Source organism: Heloderma suspectum, chromosome 4 (assembly GCF_057233095.1).
Source record: "Heloderma suspectum isolate Gila_16-S chromosome 4, 16-S_ref, whole genome shotgun sequence".
Taxonomy (NCBI): domain Eukaryota; kingdom Metazoa; phylum Chordata; class Lepidosauria; order Squamata; family Helodermatidae; genus Heloderma; species Heloderma suspectum.
In genome coordinates, this window is record NC_139461.1 from 301,954,146 (window position 1) to 301,972,183 (window position 18,038).

Below are 18,038 nucleotides of genomic sequence, written 5' to 3' on the forward strand. Positions count from 1 at the left end.
ACCTTGTTTAGCTGACGAGATTGGGTGCATCCATAGTCCAGTTTTTACAGCCAGGATCTCCCTAAATGTGCCTGTTCCCTGAGCCACTCACCTGGCATTCCACCGAGGTAGAAGTTCTCTTTGATGGCAGCTGCATGAACTTGGCTGGGTCCTACCGTGTAATTTCCCTCTGTGTCCACATCTAACTGGATCACGTTGCTGCCTTTCATGACTTAGGAAAAAAATACAAACATTAACCAACTCACAGCTAGGCATGCTGAGAAATTGCATCCCCTTCACAATGCATTCAGCAGCCCATGCTCCCAGCCAACAGGTGAGTCTTGGGGGGGGGGGGTGTCTCAGCGTAAAGCACAACTATTTTATTAATGAGGCATGTTAAGCTGCACTAGCCTATATGCACATAACTGTTATGTAACTGGCTGGAAGGATTGCTAGACTTTGCTAGTACCAGTAACACATGTGAAGCCTACCCACCAGCAACAAAAGAAACTGTGTCTCTCTTCTGGCCTTAGCAGTGGGACAGGTTCAAGGGCAGATATGGATGTATGTGTCTGAGTATTTGCAAGTATTATAGTCATTGCACTTCCACTGATAACATATCTCAGCAAGGGCTAAATTGCTCACAAACCACCACTGCCACCACCCTGGTTATGACTACAAAGCCATGGAAGAATTGTGGCAGTCCATTGTTCATCAACATCCGTAGTCAGTTAATGATGAGAATAAATGTTTGTAAAGGCTGCATAGGTAGGATATCAAGATACTATTTCTCAGCTTTACAGAGCAATCTGCTGAGAAGTACGCCCTAATGAGTTCAATAGGATTGCTTCCCAGGTTACTATAGGATTATAGCCACACAGTACAATCTTATACATGTCTACTCAGAAGTCCCATTGAGGTCAATAGGGCTTACTCCTGGGTAAATGGTTAAAGGACTGCGGCCTATGTGCACAACCCTACGCATGTTTAGACAAAAAAGGCCTACAACTCCCAACATTCACCAGCCAACATGGCTGGAGGGGGCATGCTGGGAGTTGTAGGCCTTTTTTTCCTGTCTAGGCACGCATAGGATTGCACCTTTCATGTATTAACTTTGCAGTCCCTGAAAAGATACCTTAAGATGATGGTCTGTAAAGCTGAATAAAATCCATGGAAAGGAAGTAGGCTTTTGCAGAGTGCTGCCTTGTCTGGAAAGATCTTAAGACAATTTATTCCTTCCAAACGTTCAACCCAATCTGCTGAAAGGTAGCTTACCTGCTATTGTATGCCACTGGCCATCACAGAGTGAAGGCTGAGCTACAGAAGTGGAGAACTCCCCAGCACCAGTGTTTTCAATCACAATGACCTAAGGGAGCAAGGAAGGATTCAGAGAATTTCCATCAGGATGATGAAGGAAAGACGGTCCTGAACAGACTTGAAATATGGCTCCAATAAATTGGTAATTTTCTAGCTGGGAACGCTGGGGTTCCTTGGTGAGAAGATTGGTAGCGGTGAGCAAGCTGTGTCTACCATTACTGATCTGCTCCTGCAGCTCACTGCTGGAGAGGAATGCCAGGTGGCAGTGAGACCCAACAGGCCAGGCCAGCGCTCCAAGGAAGCAACATGTGGCCAAGTGCACACAGCCCAGAATCTTCTGCAACATGCAGGGGTTCTGTAGCAGGTGCCTGGGGCTACTAATTCTAAGCGCAGGACATTTGAAATCAACTAGATCAGATCAAGTTATACAGTCCCTCTCCTGCCTCCCCTCTCTCCAAGAACGTAGCCATAAAACTGGTGAGATGTTGCTTCTTCTAGGTGGCAAATGCATTTAGTGGGATGAGCCTGAAGCAAACACCTGAGCTTCCAAGAGCTTCACCGTTACATGGCGCTCCACTGACCATGGGCCTCCATCGGCCCTGGCTTGTTTCTCTCAGGGCACTTCATACACGATGTGTGCAACAGCCTCCCTACTCATGCATTTGTGGCGATATACATTTATGCTACACCATACGTGATTATACGCAGGTTCTCCATCCCCCCTCCCCAAAAGATGATTTCCGCGCAGAAAAAAAATAGCACATGAAACAATGCTAAAACTACTCAGTTCTGCCCTCAAGGTAACCAATGCAAAATAAGCATCATGTCTTTCTGACTGCACGAAGGGGGGGGGGCTCAGATTCCTGAGCATTTTCAACATCAGCTTTTTAAGGTTTCTAGCTGCAATGCGTAAGAAAGCTTGACAGTGTTTGTGCAAAGGGCTTTGGATGATCCAGCACCAATGTCTCCTCTTATGGCCAGTTCTCTCATGCCATCCTACGTGCTGCTCGACCTTATTCTACATCTCCAATGCTCATCTATCCCCATCCTGTCTCCTGGCCTATAACACATTTACACTTTGCCCTGATGGTGGACAGTACATTTTCGTACATGGCCTAGTGCCCTAGCTTACAGCAGGATCAAAGTTGTGAAATTTACGCATCTCTTTTGGTTTCCTTTAGAGCAGCGGTCCCCAATCTTTTTTGCAACAGGGATCAGTCTTGTGGAAGACCGGGGGGGCGTGGTTTCACGGGGGGACTTCTGGCCTCTGGGATGCAAATGGCATCTGCATAGCCATTTGCATCCCAGCAGCTGGAAGTCCGCCAGTGGCTGGAGCCGGCCGGCAGCTCTGCAGACTTACCGCGGAGCGGAGCTGGCCAGGGCCGGCAAGGATTCCAGGGGAGAGGTACGGATCGCCTCCCCCCACCTACGGACCCCCGCAGACCTAATGTTTCACACAGCCCTATGCGGCCCCCTTCCTAACAGGCCATGGACTGGTACTGGTCCACAGCCCAGGGGTTGGGGACCCCTGCTTTAGAGGATGTATAGGAGATTTGCATCTGTTACTTTCAGGATATAGAAAGTGCACCCAGAAGCCTCCATGGCCTATCAGTTTACCTTCTGGTTGTCTGAGTACAGCCTGAGGTAGTTTGTTTGCCTTGTGCCTATGTGAAGTATCAGGCCAAATGCGCTCCGTGGACGAATTTCCAGCATCAGCTCAAAGTCCTGTCCGATAGCCACGGACCTGTCTGTGGGGCAAAAGAAAGGCTGTCAGAGCAGTGAGCATATTCATGCCTCAGGAAACAGAACAGGATGTGATGATGAAACTGGGAGAAGCAAGGAAGTCTGGGAAAGAATGCTGGGGGTGCAGAAGGCTCAGGAAAGACGACAATTACAATACCTAGGGCCACGTATCCTCCATCGGCAGAGAAAAAGATCCCGCTTTCCAAAGGGCCCACATAACAAGGGGTCACACCAAACACTTTGGATGGTGAGACAAGAGGCTTCCGGTCTAGTTTCAAATGCCTGATGCAGCCCTTAAAGCTGGTAGCAGAAGCATCCTGCAGAAAGAAGAAGCACATCTTTGGGAGCAGATATCAGCATGTGAACACCTGAATGGTCCAGCTGTTAGGGTACCAGGCTGTGGTCCCAGATTGTATTCCTATGCTTGTAACTGTCTTGCTAAGCAACTTTATGTACCTAGCAAGGGTGCTCTTGATTGCATATGCTGTATGTTCCTGCTTTAGAGACTGTATTTCTTTGAATGTTTATATTCAGTGAGGAGAGATGTAACCCTGGACCTCCTCTGAAATAACATGTCTGAAAGTGGTGGCCCCTCAAAGCCAGTTCTCACACACAGCAAACTGGAAATGCTGTGTGTGTGATGAGGCAGTGGGCGAGTGGTTTCTCCACCAGCACATACGACATAAAGTGTGAGGCAGGGCATGGGCCTAATTCCCACAATGCGCCTCCCCTTTTGTTTCATCAGGAAGGACCTTGGGGATTGAACATACAGATGTGCGCCTCTATGACCTGTATTATGGGTGATGGTAAATGCATGCACTGACCCATCACTGGAATGAGTTCTCCAGTTTGCCAATTGTGTCAACTGGCTCTCAGAGCAGGGAAGGCAGCTCTCTGCATTTCTTGATCAATGCTGATCTATAGAATGGCAGCAGAACAAAGGAGCTATTGTGATCCTTTACAGAAGTGTAAAGTAAAGGGTGTTTCTCACATGGTTTTATCCCAAGCATTTTATTTTAAAACAGGGATGTGGAATCTCCAGCCAGCCAGCTTCCCTGCTTTATAGTTTCCCTACTTCCTTGCCCACACTGGATTAAAACTTTTTTAAAGCCCCCCACTGGTGTCAGCGGAGGCTTTTTTTCCCAAGCACCATTGCACTGTGTGTAGGCGGGATTTTCAGAGATTGGCTGCTGGGGATGAAAGGGCTAACCCTTCCCTCCCCATCATTGCTACTCCCTTCAAAAAATTCACCCCTCCCCTTCTACAATCAGGCTTAAAAAAAACCCTTGGTGCCAATGGAGGCTTTTAGAAAGTCTAGTTGCAGTGGGGGGGGGGGATTGGGGGGGGCTGCTGGGGAGGGAAGAGCTAACACTTCCCTCCCTTCTGCAACACTGTACTCCCCCCCCCTCTTTATACACTGCCTCTCCCCTGCTGCAATCAGACATTTTAAAATGTAGGAGCATGTGTGTGTAAGCGTGAGTGCGCATGAGGGTGGCAGCACTCATGTCACAGGGCCACGTGTCAGCAGTGGGATGGCCCTGACCACTTTGGGATGTGGCCCCTGACGTGCCTTAGAACCTTAGGCCATAAAGGTTCCCTGCCTGTTCTAGAAGATGTGTTCTCAGAACCCATCCTCCAGTCCTGCCCTCCACAGCCTTGCTAAGTGTCTACAATGGAGGAAATGTATACAAAAGGCTCCCGTCCCCAAATGCTAGAGCTGTAAGGGAGAGCACCGCCATACATGTTTTGCATGCAGAAGGCCCCAGGTTCGATTCCTGGCATCTAAAAGGATCAGGTAGCAGGTGAGGGGAAAGATGAGACCCCCTCTGCCTGCGACCCTGGAGCACTGCTGTCAGCGAGAGTAGACAATCCTGGCTAAATGGGCAAATACCTTGACCCTGTCTAAGGCAGCTTCCTAGGTAGTCTCTTGGGAACCTTACTGGTATATGAGCCTTGGCTTTCTCCACAGGGGCTCCACCCACATAAAAAGGGCCAGAGATCCAAAAGTCCCCGGCAGTTGGCAGAGACTTCTCCTGGGCTTTTAGCCCATCAATGACAAGCTGGACTCTGTTTCTGTTTCTGCTGAAGAAGATCTGCAAATTGCAAGAGAAGCACATGAGAGTTGCATGTTTCTTAGCCCTACACTTACCTATTACGCTCAGGGCTTGTTTACTTCATGTTTCAGTTAGAGGTACAAATTTGTATAGGTACTGCTATTGGCATCCATTTGGTATCTATGTACTAAGCATATTCACTCCCACAACCACCCTGTCAGAGTAGTTTTACTATAATTCCCATTTTACAGATGGGAAGTGGGGGCCAAGAAACAATTACTTTCCCCAAGGTCGCTCTGTAAGTCTCTGTCGGAGCAGAAATATAAACCTATATCATCTAAGTCTTAGACCAACACTTCACCTACTGGGCCACACTGGTTTACAGTTATAAGGAATCCTCCAGGGCTATAGAGTTTGAACAACGGAATCTAGCACAGGGTGCACTCCCAGAAAATACAAACCAAATAAGAGCGTACGGCTCAGGCCAGCTAGTCTGTCCCTGCTCATCCCTCACCCCCAGTTCCACTTCCTTACTGTGTGCCACCTTCCATCATGGTACTTGTCTTTGGTCCGGAGTCTCAGTTTACGTCCGTTGATATCAGCCAAAAGCACCAAGCGGCCACTGGACACAAAAAGGGAGAAGAAGGAGCCCAGGGATTCATCAGCCATGTAAAACAGCAAGCCACTGGATGAGTTCAGTCTGACCTCCATGGAGAAATGGAACCTGTAGAAGAAGAACAGGATGCCATTAACATAGCCTGAGTTCCAGAATGGAGTTGACAAGGGAGTGGGCCTGCAGGAAGAAAGTGTTCTCCAGGGATCCATACCAGTCTTTATGACAGTCTGGAGAAGGAGGCAAACAAGCTACAGAGCTTTCAAATTATTTTATACCAAGCAGGATGGATTTCCTGCTATCTTAGCTGTAGTCGTTGCAATGTTGAGGGCTTTCCAAATTGTATAATCCCTAGGCTCATGGTAAAAAAGGGTTTATTTTATTTATTTATACATTTATGAGTTGCCTTTCATCCCAAAGAGGGCCCCTAATGTGACTTACAATTAAAACAATTTAAAAGCTTAAAAAAAACAACTATAAAACTTTAAAGCATCACCCACTACAAAATTAAGAGCAAGGAGAGAATCTTAGTAATAGAGTGCAGAGGTAATACAAGTGCAGAGCTAATAACTTAGGCTTTTTCTTGTTTCAGCTTCTCAGCAGCATCCCTATAGCCCAACCACAAAGTCAGGGAGTCCTGTCAGGAGACCCCATGGTAACTGGATCTGTGAAACCAGAGACAAATCACAGACGTCCCAGTCTATTTCTGTGTTACAATTTAAGGAAGGAAGTTTTTACCTTTCTTGGAACGTTGCTGGAATGTCATCAAATTCCCAACGGCTCACTGAGGATCCGCCAAACTGGAAGGCATCCTTAATGGCCTCAGGGTATTTGGGCAGGTGGCAATTCATGTCTTTTAGCATCGTCTTGCTCGCCATCTGTAGGGAAATAATTTGGGAATCTCTTCACTATCTGCCTTTCTTTCAAACTGAAGAAAACTACCTTAGCTTCTGTAAGTTGAATGGTAAGAATACAGCTTGCCCCTTAAGACTTGAGATTTCTGAATCCTGGAGGAACAAAGCCTTAGGTTCAAAACTCAAAAAGAAATTCTTACCTGACAGGCATCATGAGTGTCTGTAAACAACACCCCCCCCTCCCCAACACTGAGTAGTGCTGGAGAGGGCGGTGTTGCACACCTCCCAGCCTGTGGCACTGATACTGCTGCACTCTGTTCTAGGGTTCACGGAGATTTTTCACAAAGAGTCAGTACTGCACTCTTGAATTCCACACCGTGGTCAGGCCTAGAGCTAGGATGTCAAAGGACTCCCATATGTGCAGGCAGTGGGGGGAGGTAGGAAGGAACTCTTTGCCCAGTCCATAAGTCCCATATTGAACTATCTTGGATGGGTAAGAATAAGAATATTGAACCATCTTTGATGGTTATAACACCATCTTTGATGGGTAAGAATATTTGATGGTTAAGAACGAACACGTTTTTGTGTAACTGAAGGAATAAGGGAGATCCATACGTCAGTCATTGCTTGGACAAAGTGCCTGATGGGGCCTGAAAGGCAATGGGGAAGAGCTGCTCTGTACACTTCCTGGGATACTTCTGTATAATATTTCAACATAAAATGCAGCAAGGGCTACAGACAGGACCTATCCCTTCCATGATCCCTCTCCCAATAGATGTGGCCATCCCATCTGAAGGCAAAGTCAAATGCTGCTGTGGGAATGAAAAGAGCAGTGGATTAATAAAATTTGCGAGACTATGAGTATGTATAAACTTACTCAGCAAGTGCAGTGAGCAAGGAATCCTAACTCAAAGAATGATATTACAGCACCATGGTTTCCATTCATTTCCTATGTTGAGGCTTGTCAAACTTTTGATAAAAGTTCCAACAAAGTACAGTTGCCTGTATTTTTTCTGATTAATACGCACAAACATACAAAATGACAATCACTTATGCACGCTTCTTTTATATGTTGTAGAACTTGCATTTTTACTTTCATTACATATAGAGCTCCTACCTAGGTTGTTTTAATGTAGATGTTCCTTAAGCATCTCTGTTACAGACTAAGTTTTAAAATCAGTGAATTCCTTTGGTTCGTTGGTGATTTTGATTTATTATTATGTAGGTTGTTCTTTTTGTTGCCTTTATTTTGTTAACCTTATTTCAAAATAAAATACAATTTCATGAAAAGATGGCTGCCAAGACGTCCATTACCTTTGGTTTCCACTTGCCCTTCTTCTCTGATGCCCTCATCTGCTGGGGCTGGCGATCCCGGGGACAGTTCATGGTCACATTGAAACTCTCAGTGCTCTGCTGCAGGTCTACGACCATCTGTGGATCTGATATCCTAGCGCAGAAAGGGAAAGGAGCTCAACAGCTGTTCAACCAGGACCACAGCCAGATGGCAGTTGTTTAAGACGCTGGCAGAAGCCTTTTTGGCTATATTAGCCAATCCTGAAAGGACAGTAATTCTCAAATCCTCATGGATAATTTGTCCTTGTAATGGCTGGACACCAACCAAATTCTACATATTACTTCCTTAGCCCACCGTATTGTGCCTGCCTACAGCTCAAGAAGCACATACAGGGCTGTGCTTACTGTACTGGTAAAACCTACTCCTGAGTGGCACCACCAGAACACAAATCAGTGTTCAATATCTGTACAGCTTCACTGAGTTCTGATTACAGCCCCTTCCTCTGCCTTGAACAGAGAATGTTGGTTAGTGGGCAGATTAAAAATGTAAAAAATAAAAAAATAATTATAATAACTGAAGCCCAAATGTTTTCTTGAATGTTACTTTGAACAATCCCGCCCCCCATCTGCATAGAGGAACCAAGATTTGTGTATTTACATAGCTGGGCCACAAGGGGGAGAACAACCAGTCTCGTGTCTTGTTATTTGGATGTTATTTGAAAGCGCTGCTGAGTGATTCAGTCCTGCTTACTTCTGAGTAAACATGTAGAGGGGCCTTGTCCTGGTTACTCCTGAGTAGGCCTAAAATTCGTAATAACCACATTTCGTCCCTGCCCTCTTTGCCTTTGACCATGAGCACAGAAGTCTTGAGTGCAGGACACGGAAGAATGGGCTCAAGTGACAGGAAGCCAGATTCCGGCTGAACATCAGGAAAAACTTCCTGACTGTTAGAGCCATATGACAATGGAACCAATTACCCAGGGAGGTGGTGGGCTCTCCCACACTGGAGGCATTCAAGATGAGGCTGGACAGCCATCTGTCAGGGATGCTTTGACTTGGATTCCTGCACTGAGCAGAGGGTTGGACACGATCGCCTTGTAGGCCCCTTCCAACCCTACTATTCTATGATTCTATGAATGCGCCCCCTCCCACACACACATACATGCAGCCCCAGAGTCCTTTCCCAAATTGGAATTCATCCCTTGGGCTGAAAAAGGTTTCCCATCCCTGCTCTACAGTATCCATAAGAACAAAAAAATGCTTTAAAAATGGAGCTGGAATTGGACGATCAGGTTTCTTTAAATCCATTGTTCCAAGCATCTTTGTGTCTCAGAGCCACTTCAAACATTTTTTATGTTAAGTGTACACCTAAAATGTAATGTGTGAAAGCAACAAACACATGTATTATTCAGGTTCATTTCTCAGGGAGCCAGGACAGGCTGCAGTTCACTGTTCCAGCACTTAGTAGCAAACCAGGGTGTGGGGAAATCTCGGTTTTCTTTTCAGAATATGTGAAATGGCCTCATTTGCTGTCACTAATGCAATTTGAAAAGTCTAGACAGCCACCTTCTAAAAGTATAGAACAAAACAACTCCACAGTGGAACAAATTCTGAATGAGCATAGAAGGTAGAGAGTACAAAGGAGGAAAAGGGAAACTAAGGAGGTATTCACTCCTGGGTACAAGAGGGAAGGTGTTTTTAGCCTTGCCCACGCACACCTCCTGACAAAGACGTTCCCGACACAGCCTGTGAGGTTGCCAATTTCGCTGGTCCTGGGCAGGCCCCCCAGCCGGAAGAGCGCTGGCTCTTCTTGCCGCTTCTGCCTGCTGCGACGATCCGGCCCTCGCTTGGTTTCCTGAAGCTGATCGTCGACATAAAGCCGGACCCTGCAACAGAAAAGCACGTCATCCCAAGGCCACAGGCTCATTTGCACCACTGCTTTTCCGGTGCCCAGACAGAAGGGGGCACCTGGGGATAACAAGCCATGCAAAGAATGGCTCTGAAAAGTACCCGGCAGAGTCGCTGTAGATGGCAACGTAGTGGCCTGTGTCGTCGGCGAAGGCATTCTTTGTGGTGAGCTCCGTCGACAGCACACTGACAGCCACTCGGCCGTCCTGCAAGGAAACCTGGCAGGTGCCCTCCTGCAGAGACAGACAAGCAGACCGTACATTTTGCGTGACGCAGATCGTACATTTTGCATGACGCAGATGGTCAGCTCCTTGAGAGCAACTTGATTCTACCAAACCTAAAAAGGGGGCATTCCTCGAGAGGTTTCCACATGGGGCAGCAGGAGCTGCTATCTTTCTAATCTGGAAGACAGTGAACACAAATACAGGGCTCCCTTCACCACAGATGAGGCCTGAGGAAGTCCTAGCCAGAGCCTGAGAGGGGACAAGGGGGGGAGGGGGGAGAGTAGGACTGCAGCGGAGGCTGGTGGCTCCAGTGTCAGTGGGGCAGTGCCTCCGCTCTGGGTTTCAGTCAGAACTCGAAAGGAGCTCTCCAAGGTGCGAAGCCAATGCTGGAAGCCATATTATCAGTCCAAAAGACTGGGTTTTCAGCATGCGGTGTAGCACCACTCAGTGACCAGACAAAGTACCACAGTAATTTAGAGCGGCGACAACTGCCCTTGGGTGTGACAGGCAGGCCTGGAACGCATGCAGTCAGGCCCAGGTTCCAACCAGCACAGGGCCTTTTGCAGAAGGCACACAGCAGAACCTGAGCAGCCACCAAGAGAGTAACAGAGTACAAAATAGACCTGTTTGTTTCCGTGGAGGCCGGTGGCACCGATGCCAGTGGGGCGGTGAATCCGCTCCGGGTGCCAGTCAGATCTAGCCAGAACTCCAAAGGAGCTCTCCAAGGTGCGGAGCCAAGGTTTTGACTGACGCCCGGAGCAGATTCACCGCCCTGCTGACATTGGGGCCACCGGCTTCCCCTGGACAGGAGTGGTGATTCCCCTTGGGATGCAGGTGTCAGCCAAGCTCCCTGAGCTCGCCTGACACCCTGAGAAGGCACTAATCATCTTGGTGGATTGTCCACAGAGGGAAAGGATGGGACATGCATCTTCCACGGCACAGAACACCCTCTTGTCACACACTTCCCTATGGCATGGAGGAACTGCTAGTAATTATTTATCACGGTCATGCTAATGGGCGTCTCAAGAGAGTTGGTGGGGGTTACCTAGGGACGCAAGTCCCCAGATTCCAGAACGGCATACCTCTGTGGTATGGTGGTACATTAAGCCATGGCTCTGGCTGGTGCGGAAGCCGAAACCGGTGTAGAAATCTTGCAAAGAAGGCACGTTCCTCAGCGACAGAGTCAAGAAGCCGTGGCCATGCAGTTTAACCGAGCGAGCCACCTGCAAAGGGACAGAGTGACTGCAACACCCATGCTGGTACAATGCTCCTCGAACTACAGAACTGTAAGGCTACCAGAGGATAGAATGTTATCTAGTACAATGGCTGCCCATATGGCATTAGGTGACATATATTATTGTCCTGACTGGAGTAGGCCGGGGGGAAAAAGCAGAAAGAACCACAGTACCAGAGGTGCCCGTATGACATGGAATAAGATCAGACAAATTAGAGCAAGCAGGTGGGTCAAACCACATGCTATGTGTGAAGCATAGAGACCTCAGGAGTCATAAACTTGTCTGATGGGTAAATTCTGTTATAAAGAGTGAAACGCTACTGATGGTAAAGGCACCAGCGGTCTTATAGTCTTCAGTGAACACTGGTAGACCAGCTTCACCTGTACTAGTAAGGTTACCATCACAGCAATACCTCTAGGGATAATAAAGGGTGCTATCATGGACATGTCCTCTTGAAAGATTTATTAGCAGTTGTGACACACCACCCGCAGTAACTGATGATACTTCCTAGGTAACACTGATTTGACAGCTCTGTCCCAAGCTGTTACTGGGTGCTGTGTAAGCAACTTTTTATGAGGCCAAGCAAAACCTTCCAGTCAAATGCCCTAGCCCAGTGGATACCACATTTCAATATGGACAAACATTACATTAAAATTGCGTGGGGACAGGTGCTTCCTTGGCTACCTCATGGCCCCAATCCATCAGAGGTTTCTCCTGTGAAAGCCAATGGTGCCTTTCAGGAAAGCCCAGTCACTTCAGTGAGGACCTTGGCTGGAGAAGGCATCGATGGGTTGTGCTCCAGATCCCCAGCCCACTGGCACTATTATGCTTCCTTACCACTTCAAGAGTGTTAGCTATGTTAGTCGGTTGCAGTAACAACAAAGAAGGGGCTGTGGCAGCTTGAACACTAACAGATGGTATGAGGTCCAAAGGCTGGAGGACAGTTGAGACAGTATCTTCTAGTGTAATATTCAGGGGCTGCAAAGCATGTCCCTCTCAACATATCTGACATCTAAAGAACCGTTCCCCACCACCACCATCCTGTACGGAGGGTGATAACAAAGTTGGGTTTCTTCTCTTCATACTGACAGAATCATGTTTATCCGTGTGTCCTCTCCTATGCCCTTCCTCCTGCCCCATGGCTGCAATGTCCCCGTAGCACAGGGGTGCAGAACCTGAGGACCAAATCCACCCTCCAAAGTTCTCCTGAAATTTGGTCCTTGGGCTGAAAGAGGTTCAACACCCCTGCAGCAGCAGTACAGACACTGCAGAGCAACTTGGCGATAACAATGAAGAGCCATTTCCATGATGAGCTGCTCGTCAGCTTCCCAGGAACATTTGGCTGGCCACTGTCGAGCCTTTGGGATGGCCAGCAGGGTTGTTCTTATGCATGGCACATGAAACAGACCCGAAACGTATCCTACTCACCAGCAAGTCCAAGGTACACCCGTAACTCACTCCAGTGGTGTTCATGCGTTTCAAGTCAATGTATTTGCCGAGAGCCTTCAAGCCTTTCATGCATCCCCTAATGGATCCGCCTTTGGGGAATATTTTCTTCAGGCTGAAAAACACGTCATAGTGAAAAAACGGCATGGGGGGGTGGGATTGGGTTCCTGAGAGCTGGAATGCGAATCCATCTAGAGGCCACTCCCAGAGAAGATCTGGAGGGATGACAGTTGTGAAGAAAGCTCCTGAACCTGACTCCACTTTACACAGATCCCACAGCTGCTGGGACTGGAGAAAGCTGCTATATCACTAGATCAGCTTTCCCCAACTGGGTGCCCTCCAGATGTGTTGGACTACAACTACCAGAAGCCCCCAGAAGCCACTGGAACTGACTAGGCTGTGATCTCTGCTGGGGGTATCATCTGGGCTCCTTGAGCGTTATCTGCATTGGCAGGAGCAGCTGGAATCCAGCAGATTCTAACCAGGCCCCGGAAGGTTGAGGCACCACCCTGTAAGTCTTAGAGACCAGCAATGTCCGGCTGCAGTGCAGCCATTTTGAGGAAAGTCAGGTCATCGAGATCCAGGAGAGATAAAAGGAAGTACTTCTTCACACAGCGCATAGCCAAATTATGGAATTCGCTACCACAAGATGTACTGATGGCCATCAATTTGGATGGCTTTGAAAGGGGGTTGGAGAAATTCCTGGAGGAGAAGGCTCTCAATGGCTACTAGTCCTGATGGCTATGTGCTTCCTCCAGTATCAGAGGCAGTATGCCTATGTACACCAGCTGCTGGGGAATATGGGCGGGAGGGTGCTGTTGCACTCGTGTCCTGCTTGTGGGTTCCTGGTTGAGAGCTGGTTGGTCACTGCATGAATAGAATGCTGGACTAGATGGACTCTTGGTCTGACCCAGCATGTCTCTCCTTATGTTCTTATGGTCATCACGCTATTCGTTGGAGGCCTGCTTTTGAACTGTGAATAGCTTGTTTCCCTCACAGCTGGTCGTTACAAGAAGTGAATAAAATTAAGAACTGGTGCCTGAGTTTTCTTGTTTTCCTTTTCCCTTCCCACCCCGCTTTGTGTCATTTTTAGACTGTAAGCCTGAGGGCAAGGACTGGAGAATTTTCCTTATCTCTAAATTCTCCTTCTGCTTGTTCACTATCCAGTGATCTAGATACTAGGGTGTTCTCCACTCTGCCTAGTAGCAGGAGAATTCACAGGGAAGGAACATTCTCCATTCTACTTGGTGCACCTGCTCTTCTTCAACTAAAAATGGATCCCTTCTCCCATGAGGGAGAACAGGAAGCACCCCCAGTGTCTGGACCACTGGATGGTGCCACGGAGAGAGAATGTCTTGTTTTTACTTATCTGAAATCCACTCCGGGAGCCTTTCCAGCTGAAGAGCGGAGTACAAATGCTTTAAATAAATAACTTAATATATAAAAACAAATTAATAAGAGTGAATTCTAAACATGGTTCAGTTCCCAAGGCCTCTGCATTGATTTACATCAGGAGTAGGCAACCTGGTGCCCTCCCAGATGTGTTGAACTACAACTCCCATAATACCTGACCATTGCCCATGCAGGCAGGGATTATGGGAGTTGTAGTACAAAACATCTGGAGGGCACCAGGTTGCCGAGCTGTGTCGTACATAATAAAGGCACTTACAATAAGGGCTGTGTGGATTTTCAAAATCTCTACAGAACCGTGTGTCAGCACAAGTGTATTTATGTATGAAGCTGAGCAGCACAGAGGATGGTTTGGTCACCCAAGAAGAGAGAGAAGGAAATGGATCCCCGTTCTGGATACTGATGGAAAGAAAAGTTTACCTTTCAGGCAGAATGGACATGGGCACCCCACCCAGGTAATATGAGGTGGCACTTTGTAAGATGTTTTCCTGCTCTACCACGAAGACGGTAGATTGTTCCAGACGCACCAGAATGCGATCCTTGGAACCCATTTTGTGGAGGAATATTTGGATCTGGAAACAGACAAAAACAAACAAACATGGATGCTGTGTCTGGAACAAGGGGGCAGTGGAGCAGGGGGGAAGGATCTGTCAACCAAGGGAGAAGTTAGAAATCAAGAGTCATGGGGATGTGGACAACAGCATCCTCAAAGAGGTCTCCCAAGCCCAGAGGACGCGCCTGTGGGCCTGTACGGCATGCTCCTCCTCTCCACTACAACCCCAAAGGTTTCCTCCATTAAACTGCTTGGAAGTGACCAACAAGGAGTGTAATCAGCCTCAGCAAGCTGGAAGAGGACAGCTTTAAGGCAGGAGCACTGAATCTCTTTCAGCCCAAGTGTCTTCGTCACAAAGAGATCAGAGATGGCCCCTGCACTCAGCCCAGTACAGAAGTCTCTTTTCTGTCATTACCGCTTTATTAGTGTTGCTGCTGACGATCAGTGAGGCAGGATCCTTGGACGTAGGTGCCACCTTAAGGTCTCCACTGAAGTCATAGTATAGCACCAGCTTTCCATCTTGAACAGCCAAGCACAGCAGTTGACTCTGCGGGAGAAAAAATACAACACCCTTTCAATCGATTGATCCTGAATATTGGATTCCTCTTTCCCATGGCTACTATTCTTGCCCTGGAAGAAGGGGAGGCCTCAGGTTGTCGGAAGAGAAAAAACAAGATCCAAGCAGGGTCCAGGCAGTAGCTATACACCTAGGGTTTCAACTCCACTTTACCCCCAGTAAGGTCCAAATTAATTAACCATAACACTAAGTAAACTCTAGAGCAAGGCCCCCTCTAAATTGGGGTTCTGGCCATGGCACAATCATCCCAGAGGTTCCCAGCTTAGAGAGAATATCCATTCTTCTCCCCTCAATTGCTTCCTCTGATCCATGTCACATGCAATTTTTCCAAGAGCCATGGCCACTTCAGCCCTCAGGTCACTTCTAACAACACTCCTAACAAGAACAGGACTTGTGCTGGGCAGCCCCAGCCTCACCAGAGGAGCACTACAGGTACTAATTCAGAGCTACACTTGCCTGATGTTTCAGGAAGAAAAGGATCCCGTTGTAGGACACCAGCCGCATCTCTTGCTCAAAGCGCTTGACGGGACCAGTCTGGCTGTCAATCGTGATTTCTGCATAACCGGTACCATCAAAATAGGAACCGTCGGTCAGCCAAGGATCACCTGTCGATTTAGACCTAAAGGAAAGGGGAAGTAAAAAGTTGACAATGGGCATGCCAAATCTACTCAGACGGACTCTAGAAATTAGACTTTTAAAAACGTTATTAGCCTCACTAATGAGGGAGGACATCTTTGAAAGGAAAGATGGCCAGGCTTTACTGGTTCAGCCTCCCAGGCAGGGGTGCCCCACACTGTCTGTGGAGAGAAAGAGACCTGGAAGACAGCAGATGGACAACCATATGGTGGATGTTGCCAGACTACAGCAGCTCTTTGCAACTGCTTAACAGAAACAAAGCAGACTATGATTACGCTGAATATGACTCCTGATGGAAATACAACAACATGGGGGACATGGGAATGCAATGAAATGGGGAAGCAGCACATGAGTGTGTCACGTATGTAATAAACAAATAAATGATGACAAATCTCTGCATCTCTGGAGTATCATGAGACTTACGGTCTTTTAATCTTCTTTGAAAACAAGTTTCTAGCCCTCAAGGGCTTACAGAGAAAACTAATAAGGTGTAGGTAGGTTCTGCTACAGGTTTTTTATTTGTTCATTTATTTATTTGAATGGTGCAACCAAAGCTTGGGTCTGAGCTCAGCAAACTTTGCCTGCATCTCTGGCGCAAATAAAGGTACATATCTTTAGGCTGTTAGAAACCACAGGAGGCCTGAGTGGTATTTCCCTGCCTCTGCCCTTTTCATGTCAGTGAGCTCTACTATATATCTGTAAACAGCTTAAGACAGGGATATCTAAGGGAGAGCCTGTCTCACTAAGAACCCTGCCCGGGTATTAAGATCTGCAACAGAGTCTCCTTTGAGGGTGCCATTACCTGCAGAGGCCCGTTTGTTGGGCACACGTTGAAAGGGCTTTCTCCTGTGTTGCCCCCAAAGTATGGAATGCACTTCTTCAAGAACAACGATTGGACCCCGTTCTCTTAGCTTTTAGGAAGGGTGTGAAGAAGCATCTTCTCAATTTAGCCTTTTAAAATGTGTAGTTTTAATATTTTAATGTTTTAACTGTTTTTAGTGTTCTTGCTTTTATTGTTTTAAGGCAGGGGACTCCGCTGTGCCTGCAAGGACAGTCTGAGGTGCCCGCAGAATTATTTTTCCACTCTGCAAGCGAGCAGAGAGATTCCTCCACTCACTTGTACAGGCAGGAAAAAGCCCACCGGCTGAAAAGCGGCTGGAAGGGGCAAAGTCCTCCCCCAACCAAGGACCCTTGGGGCAGCTAGGTCCCTTTGCCCCTCCTCCAGTCAATTTTTGGCAGGAAGGCTTTTCCTCTCCCTATTAAAAACAATAGACAAATTGCTCCATTAGTTTTATTGGGGGGGGCAGAGAGATGGGAGGAAGGGAGGAAGGCAGGCAGGCAGGCCAGAGAGATGGGTGGGTGGGTGGGTGGGTGGGTGGAAGGAAGGAAGGAAGGAAGGAAGGAAGGGCCAGAGAGAAAGAGAGAGAAGGAGCAGAGAGAAAAGAGCCAGAGAGAGAGAGAGAGAGAAGCCAGCATGAGTAGCACACGTACAGGGCACACATTCATGCACACACACAAATACAGGTAAGGGGGACACTCCAAAATTTTGGTGATTTGGTGACCCTACAAGCAGCTAATTTGTGGTGGTGCCCAGAGCACTATTCAAAATACCAAATGTCCCCACGGGCCCAAAAACGTTGGAGACTCCTGTCCTAAGGTTTTATTGTTTAAAATGGTTGTACAGTGCCTTGATAGCTTTTTAGCAGATAAAGAGATATATAAATGTTTCATCTTCATCAAGCCAGCTGCTGGCAAAATAAAAAGGAACAGTAGCTTGACATGTACACAGCCACTCTGCTCACCTTGTGCAAGGCCTCTCGGCAGCAGTGTCCAGGTGGAAGGTACGCTGGAAGTTGTACAGGCTCACTACCTCTTCATTGAGGGTATCCATCTCTATACAGCCCCGGTAGTTAGGATAGTGCAGGGGTGTAGGAGGCTGTCAACAGAGAAACCCGGCATTGAGATTCAGGGTTGGAAGGTTCCTATATTTCAAGTCCTCAGCCTATGCTAGCCCTCCAACCTGGGTGCAACATGGCAGGCTCTGTGTCTACATGATCTTGCATCCTGCCCCAGTTCCTAACCTACCCTGGATCTCCAATCCCAGGCTGCTTTTCCATCCAACCTTGCTCGGAGGAATGCCGCTCTGGTTACAGACCTGCGTACCTGGCTTCCCAGGGAAATATGAATTTCCCTGGG

At 47.7% G+C, this 18,038-nt stretch overlaps 1 protein-coding gene across 2 annotated transcripts in view; it reads right to left on the bottom strand.

Moving 5' to 3' along the window:
- The window catches only part of LAMA5 (laminin subunit alpha 5), a 246,893-nt gene that overhangs the window by 3,524 nt on the left and 225,331 nt on the right, over nt 1-18,038 (bottom strand). For both annotated transcript variants that reach the window (XM_084854353.1, XM_084854352.1), the window contains exons 64-79: nt 17,645-17,778; nt 15,663-15,825; nt 15,045-15,176; nt 14,497-14,648; nt 12,649-12,781; nt 11,068-11,208; nt 9,864-9,994; nt 9,572-9,739; nt 7,875-8,007; nt 6,445-6,584; nt 5,628-5,817; nt 4,980-5,132; nt 3,197-3,356; nt 2,914-3,044; nt 1,255-1,345; nt 92-211 (exon numbers count right to left, since the gene is read on the bottom strand). In XM_084854353.1, the coding sequence (XP_084710479.1) occupies nt 92-211; nt 1,255-1,345; nt 2,914-3,044; nt 3,197-3,356; nt 4,980-5,132; nt 5,628-5,817; nt 6,445-6,584; nt 7,875-8,007; nt 9,572-9,739; nt 9,864-9,994; nt 11,068-11,208; nt 12,649-12,781; nt 14,497-14,648; nt 15,045-15,176; nt 15,663-15,825; nt 17,645-17,778 (2,272 nt within the window). The remainder of the gene's footprint in view (nt 1-91; nt 212-1,254; nt 1,346-2,913; nt 3,045-3,196; nt 3,357-4,979; nt 5,133-5,627; nt 5,818-6,444; nt 6,585-7,874; nt 8,008-9,571; nt 9,740-9,863; nt 9,995-11,067; nt 11,209-12,648; nt 12,782-14,496; nt 14,649-15,044; nt 15,177-15,662; nt 15,826-17,644; nt 17,779-18,038) is intronic.